The sequence below is a fragment of the Myodes glareolus genome, chromosome 13 (genome assembly GCF_982192425.1).
Source record: "Myodes glareolus chromosome 13, mMyoGla1.1, whole genome shotgun sequence".
NCBI classification, from domain to species: domain Eukaryota; kingdom Metazoa; phylum Chordata; class Mammalia; order Rodentia; family Cricetidae; genus Myodes; species Myodes glareolus.
In genome coordinates, this window is record NC_142038.1 from 17,741,131 (window position 1) to 17,764,913 (window position 23,783).

At 41.8% G+C, this 23,783-nt stretch overlaps 1 protein-coding gene across 5 annotated transcripts; it reads left to right on the forward strand.

Moving 5' to 3' along the window:
- Positions 1-1,558: 1,558 nt before the first annotated feature.
- On the forward strand, positions 1,559-19,485 carry Poli (DNA polymerase iota). 5 transcript variants are annotated; one of them, XM_048419417.3, is made up of 10 exons: positions 1,559-1,716; positions 3,102-3,227; positions 5,684-5,848; positions 7,641-7,793; positions 9,729-9,965; positions 12,113-12,291; positions 13,588-13,679; positions 16,745-16,872; positions 17,255-17,460; positions 18,428-19,485. In XM_048419417.3, exons 1-10 carry the CDS (start codon positions 1,617-1,619, stop codon positions 19,226-19,228), a joined length of 2,187 nt encoding a protein of 728 aa, XP_048275374.3. In that variant the 5' UTR covers positions 1,559-1,616; the 3' UTR covers positions 19,229-19,485. The 5 variants fall into 5 exon arrangements, with proteins under 5 accessions (XP_048275374.3, XP_048275375.3, XP_048275376.3 ...); XM_048419418.3 differs by having other exon boundaries at positions 1,561-1,716; positions 3,105-3,227; XM_048419420.3 differs by lacking the exon at positions 1,559-1,716 and adding an exon at positions 1,802-1,994.
- Positions 19,486-23,783: the final 4,298 nt, after the last annotated feature.

Genomic DNA, 23,783 nt, shown 5'->3' on the forward strand with positions numbered 1-23,783 from the left:
TCCAGGGTGAGTAGCCTTGTGTCCCCTTCTCCCCAGGAACTGTTACACAACACTAGGAACATGGATTTTAAGTTAGCCCAAATGACCCATTGCAAAATAAAAGTGGTTGTCTGAACTTTCTTTAGCCAAAGGAAAAGGACAGTTACAACCAAACAGTTAACAAACACATCCATGGTAGTATCAGGTGACCAGGACACAGTGAGTCCTGCTAATCTTTCCTGGAGTTTTCAGATGCTACAGCCTTGATAGAGCTTTGTGATTTGCTAAATTTAATATGTATTCAAGCTAAGACACAAAGACTAAAGGTAAATGGCTATTTAAGATCCCCAAACAGCCTGAGGTTCTTTTGTCTTTTGAAGGTGTTGAGTAGGCTTTCACAAACTCCGGGAAGAAGGAACTTCCATCAGACCTGCCAGGAGGCAAGTCTGTGTGTCATTCCCTTGATTAATGATTGATGTGGGAGGGCCCATTGGGGTGGAGGCAGTGCTGCCCCTGAGGAGGTGGTTCTGGGTGGTTTGAGAAAGCAGGCTGAGTGTAAGTCAAATAAACCCTTTCCTCCCTGTGTTGCTTTTGGTCATGGTGTTTATCAAAGTAATAGGAAGCAAAGTGTGGCATTTCCTCTCTACAATCAATAGGTTCTACTGGGCCAGAATAGGGAGAAATGTATTGGAAGACGTATACAAATATTGACATACAGGCACATATGCGCCCCATGAGAAGGCACCACTGAGCTCCTAATGTGCCAGAAGCTTTATAGCCATCAGAATATTAAACTATGTTGCTTTATCTCCATTTATGGAATGAGAGTGTGTTTGCCCGTTTCGTTTGTTTTTACAGTACAGGTTCTGAGCAGTTCCACGACATACTGTTATACTGCCAGCAAAATCAGACTCTGGAATGGTGACTTTAACCCAAAGCAAGTGTGTCAAAACCCTATTCATACCTGTTCATACCCTAATTCATACATAAACCATTCAAGGGTTCACTGCATCAGAGCCTCTTTAAATAAAACAAGCAAAACTTAACAAACATTCACATCCATCCTTGTTAATCATGTCCTTTACCTGGTTACCTCGATCTTAATATAACTTATACTCTTTCCCCAATCCCATAAACACAAATCACTCAGGTTTAGGGGTATGAGCCGAACACTGAAGGCTTAAGGGAAAACTGAATCAATAAAAGAAAAGAATGAAGATGAAGAGATGTTTCAGAAGTGGGAGTACTTGCTGCTCTTCCACAGAACCCAGGATCAGTTCCCAGAAACAAGAAAGGGGCTCATAACCACCGGTTAACTCCAGTTCTAGGGGCTCCAGTGCTCTTTTCCGGCTTTTCCGGGCACTTGCCCTCACATAGAATATGGTCTCACATACGCGCTAATAAAAAATTTTAAAAATATCAGAGAGAAGGGGGGAAAGAAAGAAAAAGAAAAGGTCATTTGGGTTCTCCCTAGTCCACTTTAACCACCTCCACCGCGATGCAGCGCTCCGCCCTCTTCTCCCGCCCTCTGCCACTCAGGCCGTTCCGCTCGAGTGCGCAGGCGTGCGGCCGGAGACTGGGCCCTGGTTTCCTAGGAGACCGTGCAGCAGCTGCTCTGCGGTTGGCCCCCGCTGAAGATGGGGGTGGAGGCCGAGGAGGAAGGCGGTCCCGCGGAGGAAGAGGACGCTGCTCGCGCCATGGAGCCCTTGGACGCGGGGGCGGCGGGCAGCTTGCGGGGTGTGCGCCTTCCCGGTGATGGCGGGAAAGGAAGGGAAGGCTGGAGGGGAAGGGCGGGCGCCCGGGGCGGTCGTTGGGGCGCGGCCTCCCGTTCCCGCTCGGGCCTGGCGAGTACCGGCGCGGAGGGCTCCTGCACGCTTGAGCGACCCTGCATTCCTGCACACATGGGTGGGGTGCACCTGCCCTCCCGAGGGGACCCCTGGTGCTTCCGGCGGCTCCGAGTCGAAGACTCGGAGGACCTTGTTCCTTTTAGGCGTAGAGACCTGGCCTCAGTCCAGGTAGGAAAGGAAGGCCTCGGATCTAGCAAAACGGTCTGGAGTCCCTTGGGGACCCACTTCCACCCCAGCCTGTGGTCCGGCCTTGTGGCGCCAGGTCCAGCGCTGGATTTCCAATCCCTGACACACACACACACACACACATACACACACACACACCCGCAGTTGTGGCGTATATGTTATTTCTCTAATATCAATATCTTTAATATCTCCTTGACATATATCAAAATATCAAAATTAAAGTCAGTACACAGCTAGTGCCCATTTACAGGACACACTATATTCAGAATTTGTCAGTTTTCCTACAAAGGTACTTTTCCTAGCCCACGGTTACATTTACCCTGCTTTGTTCGTAACTAAAGAGAATCGTCCCTCTTGCTTCCTTTACTACCTATAACATAAACTACTATTTACTCACTGGCCCTAGGGCTTCAGGTGCAGCCCTGACCCCAGATTTAAAAATAAGATGCTTAGGTTTTCAACTCAGTGATTAATTATTTGTTGTCTGTTCCGCCTCAGGCACTGTTCTAGGCGCTGGGGACTTGAGAACAGGAAATCTTACTCTCATGGGAGTTAAATTTAGTGTCCTGGAACCCACAGGTTATGCTGTGCCGGTTTGATTTTTTTTCTTTTAATGAAGGGACAGACCTCTTTAAATAATTCTCCAGTTGGTTGAAAATAACATTGCTACAATGTCTTTGCCTCTACTGCTTAAAACTTTCTAAAAAACAAACAAACAAAAAACTTAAGGATAGTTCTAGCTTTTGTGCCCTTTGTTATTGATCATGAGTTTCCCCCTCAAAGTAACGACTTTGTGTGTGTGTGTGTGTGTGTGTGTGTGTGTGTGTGTAGCTGTATTACCTGAAGACATGCTAGTTAGTTAAACAGGACTGAAGAACTTTTTGTTGATGGTGTTTTATGTCTGTATGATTTGTAGATACTTTGGGGCATCTAAAAAGTTGACATTTGACCCATGATAAAATCCAAGGGTGAAAAAAACCTTCAAGCCACTGTACCTTCTTTCCCACTTAAAACGTGTTAAGGATGTGTTAGTTGCGCCCTGGTGATAAGCAGCCTGAATGTATTTGTTTCCCTCTGTGTATTGTGCAGCAGTTTTCGATCAAGGGGTGGCAACACGGATCTCCTCATCCAGAGTCATAGTACACGTGGATCTGGATTGCTTTTATGCCCAAGTAGAAATGATCTCCAATCCAGAATTAAAGGACAAACCTTTAGGTAATCCACATTGATGTTGTCTTTGTTGAATGATGATAAAATTAGCTCAAGTATGATTTATTTTTCTGATTTATTAACCATCTTAAGACAGTTCTTGGAGTCCATTTTTACGAACTTGGTTCCCAGTCATATTGGCTTTGCTACCAAGAATGAATGTACCAAGTCTCGTCCCTTTAATAAGCATGACATTAGCATAGGTAGCACGTGTACAGAAACCGGAATCAGCTCTTAGTAGATGTAGTAGCTCACTTCTGTAGGCACGCACCTTAAGTAAGGAAACAGCATTCTCTCGTGCATATAGGGAGGATATTTTAGTATAAGCATAAAGGCAGTGTTTGTTTCTTTGCTCCTTTCATCTTGTGCCTGGTTCGTTTTTTGTTTTTTTGTTTTTTTTACATTACCGTCCATTCCATTGATTCCCTGAAGAACAAAGGGATGGCTAGGTTTTAGTTCTCTAAGGCGAGGCTAAGTCTTTAAACTTTCCCAAGTCAAGGATTTAAATTAGGGGATCAGGTTTGTTGTTGTTGTTGTTGTTTCCTTCTGAAATCATTTCTAGTAAGCACAAGATGCCTAGTCGTTCCTTTGTTCTAAAAGGTATTGTGATTAAGATGTAGATCTAGTGGAGGAGTGTCAGTGCCCAGTCATCTTTTATTTATAAATGGGCAACCAGCTCAGGCCAAGATGTGCTGTGGGGAGTCCTCTGAGCTAAGGAGTTCACCAGGCCAGCCTTTTTTCATATAGCTCACTGCGGCTTTCAGGCATTGTCCGATAGATGAAAAACATATCTGCAAAACTGATTTTGATTTGTCTTATAATGTCAGATTGAAACATAGGCAAAAAGAATGGATATAGATTTATTTCTTTTCTTTATGTTCATTCAACTTATTGCAGATGGCTATGACTTACAGTAGCATGAAACAGCCAACCTGTGTAAAAAGAGAAAAGCAAATAATTTTAGCAATCTTACATACCTGGCAATTTTTATCAGTGTGTTCTCTAGGTGGTCATACTGTCAATTTTAAAAGGAAACCTAAAGCAATTCCTCATGGCAAAACTACAAATTACTATGAGCTATCTATAGTTCATTGCTCAGGTACTTAATGGGACAAGATCTCTCATGATTGCTGTAGTTTGGCTCTCAGAATATTACTTATATTCCTTGACAGTTTGCTCAGAAGATAAATGAGTTTTTCTAGCAGCAACCAGTATTTGTTATTTGTTATTTTCATTGGGCTTATTGTTTGGTAAACATACCCAAGAATATTACATGAAACTATAGATCAAATGGGCTTTGAGTTGTCTGGAAAGAATCCTTGAAGGATTTAATTTATGTTTTATTTCTGAAATTTTTTTCTTTATTTATATTTGGTTTTTAAATTTATTTATTTATTTATATTTTATGTACATTGGTGTTTTCTATGAGTGTTGGGTCTCCTGGAACTAGAATTACAGACAGTTGTGAGCTGCCATGTGGGTGCTGGGAATTGAACTCCCGTCCTCTGGAAGAGCAGTCAGTGCTCTTAACCACTGAGCCATCTCTCCAGCCATTATTTATTTATTTTATGTATACAATTATTCTATCTGTATGTACACCTGCAGACCAGAGGAGGGCATCCAATCTCACGACATGTGATTGTGAGTCACCATGTGGTTGCTGGGAATTGAACTCAGGACCTCTGGAAGAGCAGCCAGTGCTCTTAAACTCTGAGCCACCTCTCCAGCCCCCCTGAAAATTCTTTAGAGTATATTGATGTAATAATAATTCAGATTTGAGAAGCACAGCTTCCCTTTTGTGTAGAAGTAACTGCCCACATTCTTAGATGTAATTTCTGCTACAGTTATTCAGTGTTTTCTTAATATAATTTCTTTCTTCTCCAGTTAGAAATAACTAAAGATGAAAGTTAAGATATGTGAGACCAAGATTGGTATTTTATGATTTGTAAGTGGGAGATAGCTCTGTGCTACAGTCCCGGCTGTCCTTGAGCTCACGGAAATTCACCTGCCTCTGCCTCCCGAGTACTGGGATGAAAGGCATGCACACCACCACTACCCAGCAAGTTTGTTTTCCTTTACTCATATGTCTTTTTAATTCTTGTCAAAACCCATCACGAACTGGGCAGGGTGGTACAATTCTGTAACCCTAGAACTTGCAAAGGGGAGGCAGAGGTAGCGTGATTTTGATTTCAAGTTAGAGGGCAACTTGGGTTACATGGGGAGTTCAGGCCACTGTGGAGGTGGGGAAGTCCAAAGCCGCAAAAGCTGGAACATAGTGGTGGGTGGTGGAGTGCTTGACCAGCATGCGTGTGTGCACAAGGCTGTGGGCTTGAGCCTCATTGCTGCTAACCACCATGGCAGCAGACAGTTCCCACCTACACTGTCACAGCGTAAAACTATGAAACTTTAGATTAAAGGCTAAAGTCTATTTAGTTTCCTCAGATGATGCTTGTTTTTCATAGGTGTTCAGCAGAAATACTTGGTGGTTACTTGCAACTATGAAGCCAGGAAACTTGGAGTTAAGAAGCTTATGAGTGTCAGAGATGCAAAAGAAAAATGTCCCCAGCTGGTCCTCGTGAATGGAGAAGATTTGAGCCGCTACAGAGAGATGTCATATAAGGTCACAGGTACAAATTAGTCACTGCATATTTTAGCATGTAAGGTGATTATTCTTTATACAAATATTGCTAATAAACTGCCTTATAGCTAGGCCTTTTTTCCCTAACACTTTAAAAAGGCCTTTTTACCTTCAAAAATCAATGTTAAGCCTGCCAACTGGAGTACCATCCCTGGCACCCACGTGGTAGAGGAGAGACCTGATTTCGACAAGTTGCCCTCTGACCTCCACACATATTATAGCATGTGCTTCTCTGCCCCTGCCAGATGAATAAAAGTAATAAAAATTTTTAATTATATAAAAAGGTATCTTCATGTGCCCTCAAACAATTAAATTTAATACAAAATTTTAATTATGTAAGAAGGTGGCTTTCACTGTTATAGCTGTGGAGAAAATGAATAGTTGAGTGTAATTTAAATTTGGTCATGAATACTATTTATGTAAATAACAGAAATTATGTAAATGTATTTTTAAAATCTAAAATAAAAAAATACTGTGAAGAAAGATATTTTGTGTATGTGAAGTTTATGTGTTTGTGTGTGTGTACATGTATGTGTGTGTTTGTGCCAAAGGTCAACATTAGTATCTTCTGCTGTGCAGACTTTAAAAATATATTTGGTATATATGGATGCCAAGGAACTCCTGTACTTTTCGCCATCTAGTTATAAGAAGATCCAGTAAGTAAAAATGACTTTAAAGTTGTAATTACTGATTAGTTTTAAGTCTAATTTCAGAATTTATAGTCCTTTTGAATTCTGAGCCTTGGGTCGGGTCAGTTTAGTGAACATTTTAATGGTTCAGTCTGTCCGTGATGCTAGGCGTGGAGCCCCTGAAGATTTCACCACTTTAGCTCCTTCGTCCTGAGGAAGTGCACTGAGGGTGGGATTCATCAAACTACTACGTTTTAGTATATTTTCAAAATAAGTTTCAAATGTTATTTTTTGTCTATTGCAAATGCTTGTGCAAAATATAGCTAAAATACCTGGTTATACTTTTTTAAGATTATAATTTATTCCTTGACATCCACTTAAAGATTTTAACTACCTCTAAGCAAGGACTTTTTTTTAAAAAGTATATTACAGATTTTTAAAATTTTTTTATAATTTATTTATCTTTATTTTTTATGTTCATTGGTGTAAAGGTGTTAGATCCCTTGGAACTGGATTTTCAGATAGTTGTGAGCTGCCATGTGGGTGCTGGGAACCGAACCCGGGTCCTCTGGAAGAGCAGTCAGTGTTCTTAATTGCTGAGCCATTTCTCCAGCCCCCTACAGATTTAAAAAAAAGTTAACAGATATGGAAGATTGAATTAGATGTATTGCTGTGAGTAATTACTTTGGGAATATTATTTCTGGATTTTTTTCTTTGAATATTGCCTCTACCCAAAAGTCTGTTAACTGATGATGTTGTCAAAGGTTCTGGAGCTGGACTGGGGAGATGGCTTAGCTGTTAAGAGCACTGGTTGCTTGCTCCAGAGGATTTGGGTTCAATTCCTGGCACTTACATGGGGGCTCACAATCATCTGTAACTCTAGTCCTACAGAATTCAATGCCCGCTTTTGGCCTCTGCAGGTACCAGGCATAAACATGGTACACAGATGTACATGTGGGCAAAACATGCATACATATAAAGTAAAAATTTAAGTTAAAAATTAAAAGGGTGTAAAGCTGTTTTTCATATGTATCCATACATATGTAACACACATATTTTTATATGCTGTATTTGGTATTTTAATCTTTAATAGTGAATTCTGTTTTAGTTATAAATTAATTGTATCTGCTCTCCAATATTATTTCAATTTAGAGTTGTTGGAGGAATTTAGTCCACTTGTTGAGAGACTTGGATTTGATGAAAATTTTGTGGACCTAACAGAAATGGTTGAGAAAAGACTCCAGCAGCTTCCAAGAGATGAGATTCTGTCAGTGACTGTGTCGGGCCATGTTTACAATAACCAGGGTGAGTGCTTCCTCCTCGCCCCCCTCCATGACGCATATCCCATAGTCAGAGAGGTTGCTAATTGACGTGTGGCGTTTTTGGAGGCAGAGTCATGCTTAGTGAGGTAGAGTCATGTTTAGTATCTAAGACAGCCCAAATGAGGTCTTGCTGGTCCACGTTAAGTATTCATGATCGGTCAGTGCTATGTAGAGATGTACTACGGGTAGCTTCCCTCCCTGAGGGAGTTATCATCCCATTCTTTCCCCTGCCTGTGTCTAAGAACCCTTCCTATGTAGGTCATCCTAAGTTACAGAAGTTGGCTTTTTTTTTTTAAATCATTTTTAATTCTTCTGAGTTTTGAGGTAGGTTAAATGTGCTGTTGATATATATTTTCCTTGATCCCTTCTGTTCCTCTGAGGCACTGAGAGTCCCCTGTTGGATCCTGGCTGAATTTTGTCCAGGTTTTTCTTTAGTCACAGACCAATCTTGCGGTGTGCAGGTGACTTCTCCAGGCTTCGGTTCCAATGCCCATTAGCAGCTGTTAACAAGAACCATCTTAACATACTAAGGTGTGGAGGACTGATGCTTTTCCTGGGATATTCACATCTGTAAATAAGTTGCTGTGATGCCTGTGAATATCTGACACCCATGGCCGCTGGAGAATTCACGTGGCAGACAAGTTCTTCATGTAACAGCGGCCTGACCTAGTTGGTCCTTCTCAGCATGCACCTTCTGTTATGCCCCTGTGGAGCTCCTATGCAGTCTCCAGAGAAGAAATGGGTAGAGCCACTGTTTCGAGGAGACCAGGACTTTCTCCTGTGTCTTTTATACCTGTGTTCTTTGGTCAGTCACCAGGGTGGAAAGCAAGAAGGATTCCAGATAGATCTTTGTGCAGCTTTTTCCCCCTTTTCATTCAAAAGAATCAGGACATTTTTACTCAACAGTGAAATAAAACCATTTCCAGAATATTTGATTTCACTCAGTATTTTAAAATCAGAATGGTTCTTTTTTTTTACAATTTGATTTTTTAAATTTTTTAAAACTATTTTGTTTTTATTTTGCAAACTATTTCCATCCCCTCTCTTTGCACAGCTTTAAAGCTGACACAGACCTTATTGCTGAGAACAAACGCATCAGTGTACAGAGAGCTAGATTTTATACTTCATGTGAAAGGTGCCTAAGTGGTCATGACCCTCTCTTCGTCCATAGAAGTTCTTTATCGAAATGGGTCTCACTATGTAGCCTGCCTGACCTGGAACTGCTTTGTTGACCGGGATAGCTCTGAACTCAGAGATCAGCTTGCCTCTGCCTCCCAAGTGCCTGACTCCCAATAGTTTTAAAACTAGTTTCTTTCAAACGTGTTTATCAGTTGGCAGAATCATGATATGGGCAGTCTTGTCTGTCATAGACTAGCCAGTTTTCATTTGGGCACGTTTATTTTATCTTGCCTCTGTAGACTCTGTGCTTGCTCTGAGCTAGGCTGATCGATGAGCCATTGGGGAGTAAGTTGCAGGCTCCTAAGGGTAAAGATGGGTCCATAAAACTATCACTCCACATCAAAGAAGATGTATTTCTATATTCCCTACAGCGCCCTAAGCAGATCTCCTAACCTGTGAACCAGTCAGAACTGGTTTCATTATAATGTTTAGGTGGTATATGAATACATTCTTATTTCTACTTATTTATTGGTAAATGTGACGCTTTGTGCATGCCAGCTCAACTGGAACTTGTTAGGAGCTGTGTTTCTGTAGTCTGTTAGTGATTAAGCACTTGGAGCATGTGCTCATTATCATAGACCCTGGGTATTTGGTCACTTTATAGAAAGCTATGAAGAACTAAAGAAACAGGTGGAAGAGTGGTGGGGGAGGGGTGGATACAAACAAAATCCTGGGCTTGTTTAAAGCTTTTTGTGGAAAAGAAAATGACCGTTTTGTGGTAATAACGTTGTCCTTATAGCTGTAAACCTGCACAACGTCACCCACGTGAGACTGGCGGTGGGATCGCAGATTGCGGCAGAGATGCGCGAAGCCATGTATAGCCAGCTGGAGCTCACCGGCTGCGCTGGAGTGGCTCCCAATAAGCTACTGGCCAAGCTAGTTTCTGGTGTCTTTAAACCAAATCAGCAAACAGTCTTATTGCCTGAAAGCTGTCAAGATCTCATTCACAGTTTGAACCACATAAAGGAAATCCCCGGTAAGATGAAAGCACTTGAGGATTGTGTGTCGGCTTTGCTGTAGTTTCTTTAATTTAAGTCTGCATTTAGTTCCTAGGGGCACACACTTGGCTTTTGGAGAAAAACAAACAAACAAACAAACAAACAAAAAACCTGAAATGTTTTCTGGTTTATGTGAAAGTGCTTTTCCACACGTGGTTCTGAGTGGTGCCCTGGAGCCAGGTGCCTCTGCCTGCACTGCAGTCTCTGCACATTTCACAGGGAGCCGAGTTCATTGTTTACAATGTCACTTTGTAGTAGGTCTGTCTCATTAGACTTTCTGTGGACCACCAGGCCCCAGATAATGGCATGGAGACGTATTATTCATTATGAAAGCTTAGCCTTAGCTTAGGCTTGTGTCTAACCAGCTCATATAACTTAGATTAACTTGTTTCTGTTAATGAACATTCTCTTGGTAATGGTTCTTTACTTCTCCATTCTGTACATCTGACTTCCTTGTGTCTCCCCAGCATCTCCACAAGCTGAGATTCATCCCCAGTGCCTCTCTCTGCCCGGAAGTCCTGCCTATCTGCTGCCTAGCTATTGACTGTTTAGCTTTTTGTTAAGCCAGTCACAGCGACATATCATCACACAGTATAAACAATATCCCACAATATCTCTTTGTGGACCTTGTATAAAATATTAATGCCACAGAGAATTTCTGAAAGCTTCTAGGCCAAGCTTTTCATTTAAACAATATTTTGGTGTGCGTGTGTACCGAGAGGTGAACCTCGCGTATGTTTGTCCATCACTTCACCATATTTTTGGGACAGTGTCTCTCACTGGATCTGAGCTCGTGAGCTGGTGGGGTTCCGACTTCTGGGGTTGTGGGTCTGTACCAGAGCTCCTGACGTCTTCTGTGGGCGTTGTGGTGTGAACTGAGGTCCCAGTGTTTGAGCGACAAGCGCTTTACTGACTGAATGGTCTTCCAGTCTCTGCGGTCCTCTTCAAAGACAAGTGACCTACTCAGTAGTCATGGACAGGTAGCCTATCTAATGTTGATGACTATGTTAAAGGTCATTTTTGTAGGGATTTAGAAATGTGGGAAAATGGTTTTTTGAGACGACAGAAAACTTCACCACTTAAATGGTACAACTTCCCTTTTAGACAAATGTTGGTATGATTTAATTTGTTTTCTGTCTGGCTTACTTTGTTCAGTACAGCATAACTGGAAGCTTTGAGTCTGTGTTCTGAAGAACCACATAAGATGGTAATCAGTTGAGATCTCTATACTCAGATAAAACATTCTTGCTTGGATTGAGTTTTTAGTTAATGTATCCTGTAGCCTAGGCTGGCCTGGAACTTGCTGTAGCTGAGGATGGCCTTGAATTACTGACCCTCCCACCCCGCGTCCTGAGTTCTGCAGCCAGCAGTGCTGGAGATAAAACCCAGGCCTTCCTGGGTTCCTCCAAGCACTCTGCCAGCTGAGCCTCCACGCCCCCAGCCTCACCTGTGTTTTCCACAGTCTCTTACCTTTGCTTTGACTCTAATCTGCAGTCTTTAACGCTGCTGTAAAGTCAGCTGCCACTCCATTGTAACAATTCCCCCCACATGCCTGCTTCCTGCAGCTTTCTGCTGTGACTGCAGGGAGGCCAGGTGACTGCAGATGACGTATAGCAAAAACATTTCATAGCTTACTTCTCTCATGCATAAAATATGACTGATTTAGTGGAGTTTGGTTAGCAGCAAGGGTTTTGCTTAGTTCTTTTCTCCTTTCAGTTTGTTCTGGATGGCAAATGCTACTAAGCATGATTGTGGGTTTGTGTGTGGTGCCTTCAGGAGTGTGCTTGGCACTTCTAATTGTTGCAGTGCAGGCTTCTTTGCATATGTGAATTACAACTTATTTTTGAATTTTTCCACACTATTACATCACAGGTTATCAAAAGTATGTTTTATTCAGACAGAACACACTGGCTGTCTCTTGGACGGTACTTGATATTAGAAGGGCTTCAAAGAAGTTTGTGTAACTCACGAGTCCTAGGTGGAAAAAAAATCAATATATTTTGTAATGGGGTTTGATCTTAGTAAAGTAGTAAGGAATTTATATGGTGGAAACATTTTTAGTATTTAGAGTAGCTTTCTTTTCAGAAGCAGCGCTGTTGTAACACGAGACATTTTGGTTGTTCAGGTATTGGCTATAAAACCGCCAAACGTCTTGAAGTGTTGGGAATCAATTGTGTGCTCGATCTCCAGACCTTTTCAATCAAAACGTTAGAGAAGGAATTAGGAATCTCAGCTGCTCAGCGTATCCAGAAGCTCAGTTTTGGAGAGGACAGTTCCCCTGTCACACCCTCAGGTCCGCCTCAGGTATGTGAGCATGGCGTTTATTATGAGGTGCTGGCTATGGTGCCATTTAACATAAAGATGTCTGCAGGCTGAAGTATTCACTGCTCTCATTTGCTTTGCTGCTTGTATGTGATCCCTTCCCCATGAGCAGGTGATTTATGTAGCTTCGGAGCCTGTCCTGGAACTCACTCTGTAGACCAGGCTGGCCTCGAACTCATAGAGATCCACCTGCTTCTGCCTCCCGAGTGGTGGGATTAAAGGGGTGCACCGCCACCACCCGGTGCCTGTTAGTAGTTTTAATCAAGTTATCTATTTTCTTTTTACTAGTGTCCTTAAATCCTGACACACACACACACACACACACACACACACACACACAAACATATGAAGAAACATTTTACTCTTTTAAAACATCTCTGTTCTCAGAACAGTCCAGAGATTTGGAAAATGGGGAAGGTTTAATTATCCAATTAGTGTGAGTTTTTTTTTCTTGTATGTGCCAGGTACTTTAGAACATGCTCCACATTTTTAAAATATATTTATTTATTTATTAATTATGTATACAATAGTCTGTCTGCATGTATGTCTGCAGGCCAGAAGAGGGCACCAGACCTCATTACAGATGGTTGTGAGCCACCATGTGGTTGCTGGGAATTGAAGTCAGGACCTTTGGAAGAACAGGCAATGCTCTTAACCTCTGAGCCATCTCTCCAGCCCCCATGCTCCACATATTTAGTGCATTTAATTTTCATCATAAACCTCAGAGATAGACTGCCATTTATTTATATCATCCTGCCTGCCTGCCTTGCTTCCTCTTTTCCTCCTTAAGGCCTTGGTACTGTACTTTCCAACGGTTAAATAACTTATCCAGTATAGACTCAGATTAAAGTTTTAGGGCCATAGGAGCCTTGCATAGTTGTATAAAGAGACTGGAGGGAGTTGGCACTCATGCCTTTAAGTTTCCTGACTTGTGCACAATAACTGCACACACCGAGAGTTAATGAAGGGGCTGGAGAGATGGCTCAGAGGTTAAGCTGCCTGCTCTTCCAGAGGTCCTGAGTTCAATTCCCAGCAACCACATGGTGGCTCACAACCTTCCGTAATGTGATCTGGTGCCCTCTTCTGGCCTGCAGGCATACATGCAGGCAGAACTCTATATACATCATAAATAAATAAATTTTTTAAAAGAGTTAATGGAAAAGAGCCACATATTAAGCTATGCATTAAGATAAGGTGTTAAGGATGTGTTGAGTATTTATTTGGCACAAGCACTGTGTTTGAGTTTCTGTTAATGTACACTCATTTGTCCTTTGGTAGTCCTTTAGTGAAGAAGATACATTTAAAAAGTGTTCTTCAGAAGCTGAAGCTAAAACTAAGATTGAAGAACTACTTTCCAGCCTTTTGAACAGGTATGTTTTATTTTGCCTGTCCTCCTTTGTATTCATCCTGTATGCACCACATGGCAAAGTCTACCTCACGCTCTGTGTTGGGTTTTTACAGGTAAACTGTGTTCAGGAAGATGGTTTGTCATTAGCTTTCTCTCATCAGGTACTCTGAATTAAAATTACGTGCTTCCTTTAGTCTTCACTCAAGTAATATGGAGGTCATGTTGATCTTAAGCCACAGTAGTTACCTGAGTGGTTTCTTAGGTGTTTCTAATATTCCTAGGTTTGCAGTTGAGGTAAGAAGGACATTTTAACCCCCCCCCCCCCGTAACTATTGCACAGCCTCTGCTCCTGATAACATAATTACTTGTTTTTCAGTTGAAAGAGGAAAATGTAGGAAAGAGTAATTCTGCCACGGCTCTAACAGTCTTACGTAGGGATGGGCCTCAGGTTCATGAGGGCTCAGAATAGGAAGACGCTGAAACGGCAGTGCTAGAGAAAGCAGAGAAACCTCCCTCCCCCTGCCTCAGACTGCTGGAGCGACGCTGGAGTCAAAGAAAGGGGTGGCTAAATGTGGTAGTGGCTTGAAGACTCAACCTTGATACAAGTGTGTTCAGAGTCTCTGGCCTGAGAGTTAACAGTAATATGTCACTGGGATCTAAATATACAGGAAAAAAAAAAGAAAGAAAAAGAAAAGAAAAAAGATAATGTAAGCCGAGGAAGAAATGTTTCCAGGTGCTTCTTGTTATCTTTGAAATACGCACTTCTTATTTCTCACAAGGAAGTATTAATCTACCATTACATCATGTTGATAGAAGTCTCTCAAATTGATTTAGAACATGTGTGCTTCTGGAATAATCCAAGGAAAAGTAGTGTATGCAGATGAAACAACTTGGTGCGTGTATCAGAGAGCAGGCCATCTGAAGCTGCCTTCTGTTTTGCTGTCACACGCAGCTCGCCTCATGTCTGGAGCTGAGCCATGCAGCTCACTGTTGGCTGAAGGCTCGGAGGTTGTGCATGACTCAGCTCCAGTGGTGTGACTCATTCTTTTCTGGGGCGTGTGCTGCTGAAACTGGGTCATCACTTTACCTCAGCTCATGCGGACTCTGAAGTGTGTGGCTGTGCAGAACGGCCCTGCATAGAAAAACCACAGGAAGTATGTGTTGTATATAAATTCTCAGCCTTGCAAACTCAGTCATGAAGAGAGCGGGTACTCCAGACCTCTGAGACACCAGGTGTTTAGCATCTGTCCATGCCTCTGCTTGCCAGTGCCCCCCAACACCACACTGCAGCACCTTGTTTTCGTGATAGATAGGTATAATAGAATTTAAGTGAGTGATATAAATGTAATTTCATATATGTTGTGTCTGTGCGTGATATACATTTTTCTTCTAGAGAATCTATTGGTTAATCCTGCAGTTAGAGAGGGAAGGGAAGCTGTATTTTCAAAGCCATACTCCAGGCACTGGTTTAAACTTGCTCTGAGCTTTTTTCTTACATCCTGTTGAGTGGACCTTAAGTATAAGTCGGCAGCTGCTGGTTATCACCAAAATATAAGCGCCACCATTACACCATTTCTGAAATCTGACCATTCTAGTCAGTGTTCTGACTACAGGTGGTTAGGACGACTCAATGCTCCTTTTCCTTGCCAGTTTGCATTGTACCTTATGATACCGTGAGAGTCACTCCAAGGAGATGAGGCTTCTGGACCAGTTCCAACTTTGTTTCTCCCAAGACCTATGTCCATAGTGCATGGTGTCTTCAGAAATAGACCCTTACCTTAAAATTCTGGGAGGCAGTCTATAGCAACAGCAATACAATACAGTATAACGCAATACAGTACAATACTGTACAATAGTATTGTTTTGAGAATTTTGGACTGTCCTGACCAACAGCTTGGGAGGGGATTTCTAATGCATGATACTGGAGTTTTTGTTTGATAGTTCATGGCTCTTGGGGCCATTATTGCTCGAAGTGGTGTAACTTCTTTTTAAACCGTGTGTGTGTGTGTGTGTGTGTGTGTGTGTGTGTGTATGCATGTATATTTATATATAGTATGCATATACCATACATTTAGTTTGTAATTTTTATATGTAGTATATTTTATATAAATATATATATAATTTTAGGTAAATATAAAATATTTTCCTGTACTTTATTTTTATTATCTGTCCCCCTCCCACCAAGTCTTCCGATGTCCCCCTGCTATATCCCCTTCAAGTCATGTCCTCTCCTTCTACTGACCCCCTCAGTAGCCATCTATTATGCACATATTATATATAGCTCCCTGTCTTAGTGAGGGTTTCTGGCCGCTCTTATGAAGGAAAACATGTAATTAGGTGGCAGCTCACAGTTTCAGAGGTTTAGTCTATCATCATGGCAGGGAGCACGGCAGTGTGCAGGCAGACATGGTGCTGGCTGCGTCTTGATCAGAAGGCAGCGGGAAGTGGACTGAGGCACAGGATCTGGCTGTGAGACCTCAAAGCCTACCTTCCCAGTGACACATTTCTTCCAACAAAGTCACACCTACTTCAACAAAGCCACATCTAATGGTACCACTCCCTATGAGCTTATGAAGCCAATTACATTCAAACTCCAGTGGTTGAGGGGCTGTGTAACCCTTGATTGTAACCTAAGACCACTGAATGTAGTGGGCTCATGGCTCCACAATCCCTGCCTTGTCCAGAGACATGGTCTTGTAGCCATCCTCCCAGGCCTCCAGGTCCTGCTGTCTTCCTCTACCTCTTCCGCACGTTGAGAAAGCCTTGGTGTAGGGGTTTGGTCATAGATGCCGTATTTGGGGTTGGCGCACCACAGGCACTTTTATTCTCTGCACTTTGTCCATTTGTGATTCTCTGAAATGATAGTACTCCTCTCAAGGCATGTAGTGGACAGCTTAAACTTCCTTTCCCTTGAAGATTTTCTCTAGATTTCACAGAGAGGATTTCTTCTTGAACGTTCTGGAAGTTACTTAAAGACTTCTTGGTCAACACCCAAGTGCGGCCCAACACTTCAATAAAGAAGAGTTCCATTATCTTAAAGACATGTTAATACACGTTATAATTCTGATTTTCCATTTATATTTTTAGAGTGTGCCATGATGGAAGGAAGCCCCATACAATAAGATTAGTCATCCGTCGGTATTCTCCGAAACATTGTCACCGTGAGAGTCGTCAGTGCCCGATTCCATCCCATGTCATTCAGAAGCTGGGGACAGGTGTGGGCTAGTTTTCTAAGACTGTGATTGCCATATTGACTGCGTCAAAAGTAAACTTTGAATTTGAAACACACTACGTAAAAGTATTTTCATGTGATTTTCAAAAGTTAATTTTACCAGGCATTAACTTTAAAAAACATTTTAATAGATAATAAAAGTAAATTCTCAATTATTTACTCAGTAAATACTTAACTAAAAATAGATCCAAACTTCAAAGGGTACAAAGCTAAAATAATTGTGTAGAATACATTTAATAAATATTGTCAAAATCAATGATCCCAATTTAGATTTTAGTTTCTTAATGTAAGTCATGTAAATATTGTTATGCTTTGAATACATATTAGGATGCAGTTGTTTATTATATCCTTCAACATTTACTTAGAAAATTATGATGCGGTGACTCCTCTGGTTGACATCCTTATGAAACTTTTCCGAAATATGGTGAACGTGAAGCTGCCATTTCACCTGACTCTTCTCAGTGTGTGCTTCTGCAACCTGAAAGCACTGAGCACAGCTAAGAAGGGGCCCATGGATTTCTATTTAACATCGTCCCTGTCAACCACGGCCCACTCTGGCAAGCGCAGTTTTGTGAGTATACACTGACTGTGCCGCTGTGGCTCAAAACGCCTTGCACATTTGTATTTAGTGTTATTTGGAGATTCTTTGTGGTGTCACTATTTGGATGATCTACCTGTTTATAGTTCCTGTTACAGCATGGCCTCTGGCCTTAAATATACTGTGATCTAAGAGGCAAGGGAAACATCAGAATAAAAGAGACAAGCAGTCCGGCACTTCTGTTTGGGGAGTGTCAACACATTTTTTCTAGAGGAATATAAGAATACTGTGAATTGTCTTAAATATATAAACATATCTAGAAATTAATTACTATTGCATTAAGATTGGGATAGTATAATAATTGTTCAGCTGTAATTGTGTGGCCATTTTATGGTACATAAAACTGGAAGGGAAATTCAAATGCAAAAATTTTAAGAAAAATTGTGCAAACTTGAGTTGATAGTGTTTAAGTTTACATAAATGCTTAAAAAATAATATATTTGAGGCCTGGAGAGATAGCTCCGAGGTTTAAGCAGGGGTTGCTCTTTCAGAGGCCCCCAGTTCAAGTCCCAGCCCACATAGTGGCTCATAATCATCTGTAGCATGAGATTTGGTGCCCTCTTCTGGCCTGCAGGGACACATACAGGCAGAAAATGTATGCATAATAAAACCATTTGCATTACACACACACACACACACAGGCACACATATCATTATATCATTTAGTTTATAGAATTGGCTGTTGAACCACATGATTGTTGAGGTCCTTTCCTTATGCATATTTTGTCTCCTGCTCAGTGCTAGCTAGCGAGGAAAATATGAATACCATGGTAAATGACACAGTCGTGTAACTCACTGCTACCTGACACTGGCAACAGAGACTGAAGGAGTTGAGCAGGTTGAAATTGCTTGTGAGTCGCTAGCTGCAGGGATGGATCAGCATCAGTGATATTTCAGGCGTGTTAGACTCCTAAGTTCTGCTGTTCTCCTTGTGTTCCAGAAAGCGAAAGACACCCACAACGACGACGTTTACAAGGAAAAAGAAGCAAATTGGGAGCGTCTACCAAGTAGAAGAATTGAGAGTTCAAGAACCGGGGAGTCTCCGTCAGATGCTCCATGTGCTTCTAAAGACTTTCCCCTCCCGGCACTTCCTGAGGGTGTTGACCATGAAGTCTTTAAGCAACTTCCAGCAGACATTCAAGAAGAAATCCTCTCTGTGAAATCTGGAGAAAATCTTCAAGGGAAAGGAAGTTTAAGCTGTCCACTGCATGCCTCGAGAGGAGTACTATCTTTCTTTTCTTCAAAGCAAATGCAAGCTGGTTCCTTAAGCCCCAGAGATACTATGTTCACTGGCAAGCAGGTATCAGCTGTGTCTCCCTGTGAGCCAGGAACGTCAGGCTCGAGTACCAGCGCCTCCCACCCACCCTGCGGAAAGGATTGTTCCTATTACATAGATAATCGGTTAAAAGATGAACGCATGAGCCAAGGACCTAGAGAGTCTCAAGGATTCCACTTTTCCAATACAAATCCCGCTGTTTCAGTTTTTCATTCATTTCCAAATTTGCAGAGTGAACAACTTTTCTCCAAACACCGCCTGACAGACAGCCCCCGGCAGACAGTTGCCACCACCTCTCATCAAGGACTAGGAGAGAACAGAGAGCAAGATTCCGCTGATGACAAAATGTCTTTCCCGCCTGACATTGATCCTCAAGTTTTCTATGAGCTACCAGAAGAGGTCCAAAGGGAACTGATGGCGGAGTGGAAGACAGCAGGAGCCGATTTCCAGTCTGTACACAAATAAGCGTGCTCAGGGAAAGGCCCAGGAAGCAAGGAGTCATCTTCTCAGATTAGCTTTCCGTGAGCTCTTCTTAATTAACACTAATGTTCAATGATGCAGAGATCCTAGTGTGAGATGTTCCAGATAAAGCAAGAATGGATGCAGGAAATAAATTCTAGTATAAAGGGAAAAAATAGCCATAGTGTGATAAAAATGCTATCTTCCTGTTATTTCTACAGCTGTTTTATACCATTTTCAAATAAAAGGAATATCATGGTCAACAGTAGACAATTACCATTGGTTGTGGGACAGGTATTTTATGCCTGCAAGCAAACTATGGGCTCATCACAGCATCTCAATGCTGTAGGAAAGAACAGGATTTGGTTTTTTGCTTTTTGTTTTGTGTGTGTATTAACTGTGCTGGGTCTCAAAGTCAGTCCATAACATCCAAATAGGAAATAATTGTGTCAGTTTCAAAAGGCAAATATCTTTGGCCAGATTACTACATACAATTTTAAAAGTTGGCTTGATTTTTGATTTTGAAATACTGTCCTACTGTATAACACAGGCCAGCTTCAATTTTGTGATTCTTCTGCCTCAGGCCCTGAATTTTGAGACTACATCAGTGTGCACAAATCAGCTGTTGAAGAATTTACTTTGTGTGTTCAGTGTGTGTGTGTTGTGTCCATGTGTGAGTTCATGAAAGCCAGAAGGGGGCATGTAATCCCTTTAAATTCGAGTTACCATGTTTCTTTGTGAGCTACCAAGTATTGGAACTGGAGTCTGGACTCTGGTCCTCTGATAGCGCTGTAGACACTCTTAACCACTAAGCCATCTCTCCATTCCCATCATTGGCTTTTAAAATAGCAATTATTGATTTTTCACAGTTAGAACATACCACAATGCATTTAGTAAATAATGAATGGACATTGTGGCCTATTAACCTTAGGGATTGTAGGTGAGGTGTATGTTGTATAGCAGTAGTTCTCAACCTACCTAATACTATGACCCTTAATATGGTCCCTCATGCTGTGGTGACCCTCAACCATAAAATTATTTTTGTTGCTACTTCATAACTAATTTTGCTAATTTATAAATTATAATGTAAATATCTGTGTTTTCCAGTGGTCTAGGTAACCCCTGTGAAAGTCTCTCAACACACAAAAGGGTTGCAATGATCTACATGTTGAGAGCCTCTGTGTAGATGGTGGAAAGGGATTGCCATCCACATGTTGAGAGCCTCTGTGTGGAAGATAGTGGTTGAAGGAACATTATTTGCAATTATTAAGGTAAACATAGGCATTAGGGATGGTAGGCGGTAGGCCTGTTAACACGATTAACAAAGTCTAATTCCCTGTAGGTGATCTGTAGGGTCTAGATGGATGATGATCTTTTGTCGTTTTCATACCCTGTATATTTGGACATGATACTAGATACATCTAAACCAAAGAGATCATGACTAAGTTATGGGTATTCTTTTTCTCCCATATTATTTTACTTTTCCTTTTCTGGCCAAATTAAAAACCAGATTTATGATTGAGGATCCTAAATTTTAATGCTGTTTCTGGGATACCAACGTCTCTGTCAGCACTGGTTAGAGGAGTCCCCTCAAAGGCTCTAATTTTTTACAAATACAGTCTAGAACAGTGGTTCTCAACCCATGGGTCTCAGTCTCTACCTAATCTGTCTTCATCTCCTAAATTCAGGCATGTACTAACTTGCCCAGTAGTTTGGGATTTGCTAAAACTATTTATATCTACCTGTACTCAAGAATCCAAAGTTGTTACCCCAGCAACTATTCAGAACAAATACAGTCTTATCAAAGGAGTAGCGTTTCACTTTTTGCCAATTTTTTTTAGTTGTTGCTTTTTTTTACTAGCTTATTAAGTAGTATGTATGTGTCTTCTGGCACATATGTGTATGTGCCATGTGCAAACCTCGAACCTGTGGGGTTCAGAATAGGGTGTCAGATGCTCTGGAGCTGGAGGTGAAGGTGGTAGGCTGTAAGAGCAACAAGAGTCATTAATGGCTGACACATCGCTCCAGCCCACCATTTTATTTTTGATTTGGTATGCTGGGGTAGGTAGTTGAATAACACACAAGGTCTCGAGGTATGTGATTCCATACGATGGGGAGGCATGGGGATGGGGGCAGGAAGCCGAGAGACTACATCTTCAAATGCAAACAGAATCCCAAGTGAGGTGAGGTTATGAACTCTAAAATCTGCTCCCAGTGACATAATTCCAGCAGCAAGGCCATGCCTCCTTAACACCCTCAAACATTGGCACCAGCTGGTAGCTAAGTGTTCAAATGCCCGAGCCCATCAGAGGCATTTCTAACTCAAACCACCACAGTCGGGATCCCTGTGCACATCCTAACCCCAGGTTCTAACATCCTGCAGAGACAGGATACTGCTGGGGCTTGCTGCCTTCTTGCCTAGCTGAGAAGTATGAGTTCTGAGGTCAAGGAGAGACCTTGCCTCAAAGGAATGGGCAGGGAGTGGTAGAGGCACCAGGTGCCCTCTTGTGGCCTCCTTGCACAGATAACACACACCTTGAGCACACATGCCCATGTACTCACAGATATGCACACAAAATCTTAAAAAAAAAAAAGTATCATGAATGAAGCATGAGTAACCCTGGCTTAGAACAGATTCAAAACACCATGAGTGACCTGTTCCAGTGCAGAAGTGGCTATATGAAACTCTTGTAGTCACAGAACAAAAGAAACTCACAAACCAGTGTATTTAGAAATCACTTGGTGAGCTCTTTAAGTTAATTGGCTCCAAAGCCAGAGAGACTGCTCGGTTTCAAAAACTACAACATCCTTCATCCTTTGATTGGATTAGAGGTCTGCTGAGCTTGAGAATGTATCGGGAGACATTCATTAGACATGAGATTGCTAGACACAAAAGCTAGGTAATTGGCTATTAAAGGCCTATGATAATCCAAGACATTTTGGGCTCTCAACTTTAATGTTGATATTCTAGTCAGTTACGATCAGGTAGTCTTTAGGACTTTCATTATGGTTTTCCCAAGAACATCAATCCACTGTTTAGATTATTGTAGCATGAATAATAAAAACCCAGAGACATAATGAGATTCAACCAGAATATCAGAAAAGCAAAGTAGCTAGCCACTGGCTCTTACCTCTACCTCAGACTGAAAATAGATGAGATCCTGTCTCGAATCCTGAAGACTCCACACCCCACACTCCACTGAATTCTTGTTTCTTCCTCCTTATACTCCTCTCCCTGCCCAGCCATATCATTCCTGTCTCCACCTGCCTAGTGCTGGGATTAAAGGCCTGGGATCCCAAGTGCTGGGATCACCTTTGTGTGAGTCCTGTTTCTCTTTTAGATGTCTCCCATCTTGTGTAGCCCAGGATGACCTTGAACTCACAGAGATCCATCTGCCTCTGTCTCCTGAGTCCTGGAATTAAAGTCCTGGAATTAAAGGTGTGCTCCATCACTCCCTGACATGTAAGGCTGTATGGCTAGTATGGTTGCTTTGCCCTCTCATCTACAGTCAAGCTTTATTTATTAAACCATAAATAATATACCACTATAGATTATCTTTTATTTTGGTTTCCTTTTAAGATTATCTTTTTTTCTTTGGTATTCTCCATATTTACACTAATGTTTGGAACGGTGAATTTCTTTTTCTTACTGGTTTGTGATGGATTTCCTGTATCGCTCAATTCATGTACTATAGAGTCTCAGCTAATTTTCCTTCATCAGAGTCACTGTGGTCATGGTGTCTCTTCCCAGCAATAGGAACCCTAACTAAGACAGAAGCTGGTGCCAGGGACTGGGATAGTGCTGTGATAGGACTGACCACGTTTTCATTTGGAGTAATACGGACTTTGGGAGTTTGGGTTAGGAAAGCAGTAGAAAGCTTTAAGCCCTGCTTAATGGGTTATCCTAGTAGGCACATGGAAGACAGTGGGCTGAATGTGGTTTGATGAACTGGGGATCAAGAGGTTTCAGAGGAGTGGATGTTAGTATGTGGCCCAGAAACTGGTCTTGTGATATTTTGGTGAAGAAAGTGGCCACTTTTTGCCCTTGTCCCAAGAGCACCTGAAGCGAAAGTAAAAATTTTGCATTAATTCTGTGGGCAGAGGAAATCTCAAAACAGTCTTGTATAGACTCTGTTACGTGGTTATTAGTGTTAACTCCGGTGAAGATTTATGATGAAAAGGAGCAAGCTGCATAAAGTGAAATGTTTGAGGTGAAAGAGAGCACCAGAAAGCTGCTTTGTTCAAGGAGATAAACAGATTAAGAAATGGGATAAAGGGTGTGGTGACCTTAGGGCAGGATCCCACCCAGTTAAGTTTTCAACTTGTAAAAAGGAAGAAAAGAAAAGCGTACAGCCAGATGTAGGGAGTAGTACACACCTTTAATCCCAGCACTTGGAAGGCAGAGACTGGCAGATCTCTGAGTCTGAGCCCAGCCTGGTTTAGAGATCCAGTTTTAGGACAGCCAAGCTTAGGCAGTGAAGGACAGAAAGCTAGTGAAGATGTTATTGAACAAGGGGGCCATGTTCCAGCTCCAGTCAAGAGAACTTGGCAGCTTTGTCCA

What these genes read in the sequence shown, in the direction of transcription:
- Poli (XM_048419417.3), top strand. Translation starts at nt 1,617, where the DNA reads ATGGGGGTGGAGGCCGAGGAGGAAGGCGGTCCCGCGGAGGAAGAGGAC. An exon ending in CTTTCCAGCCTTTTGAACAG is followed by an intron (nt 13,680 to 16,744) that starts GTATGTTTTATT and finishes TTATATTTTTAG; the next exon opens with AGTGTGCCATGATGGAAGGA. An exon ending in ACTCTGGCAAGCGCAGTTTT is followed by an intron (nt 17,461 to 18,427) that starts GTGAGTATACAC and finishes CTTGTGTTCCAG; the next exon opens with AAAGCGAAAGACACCCACAA.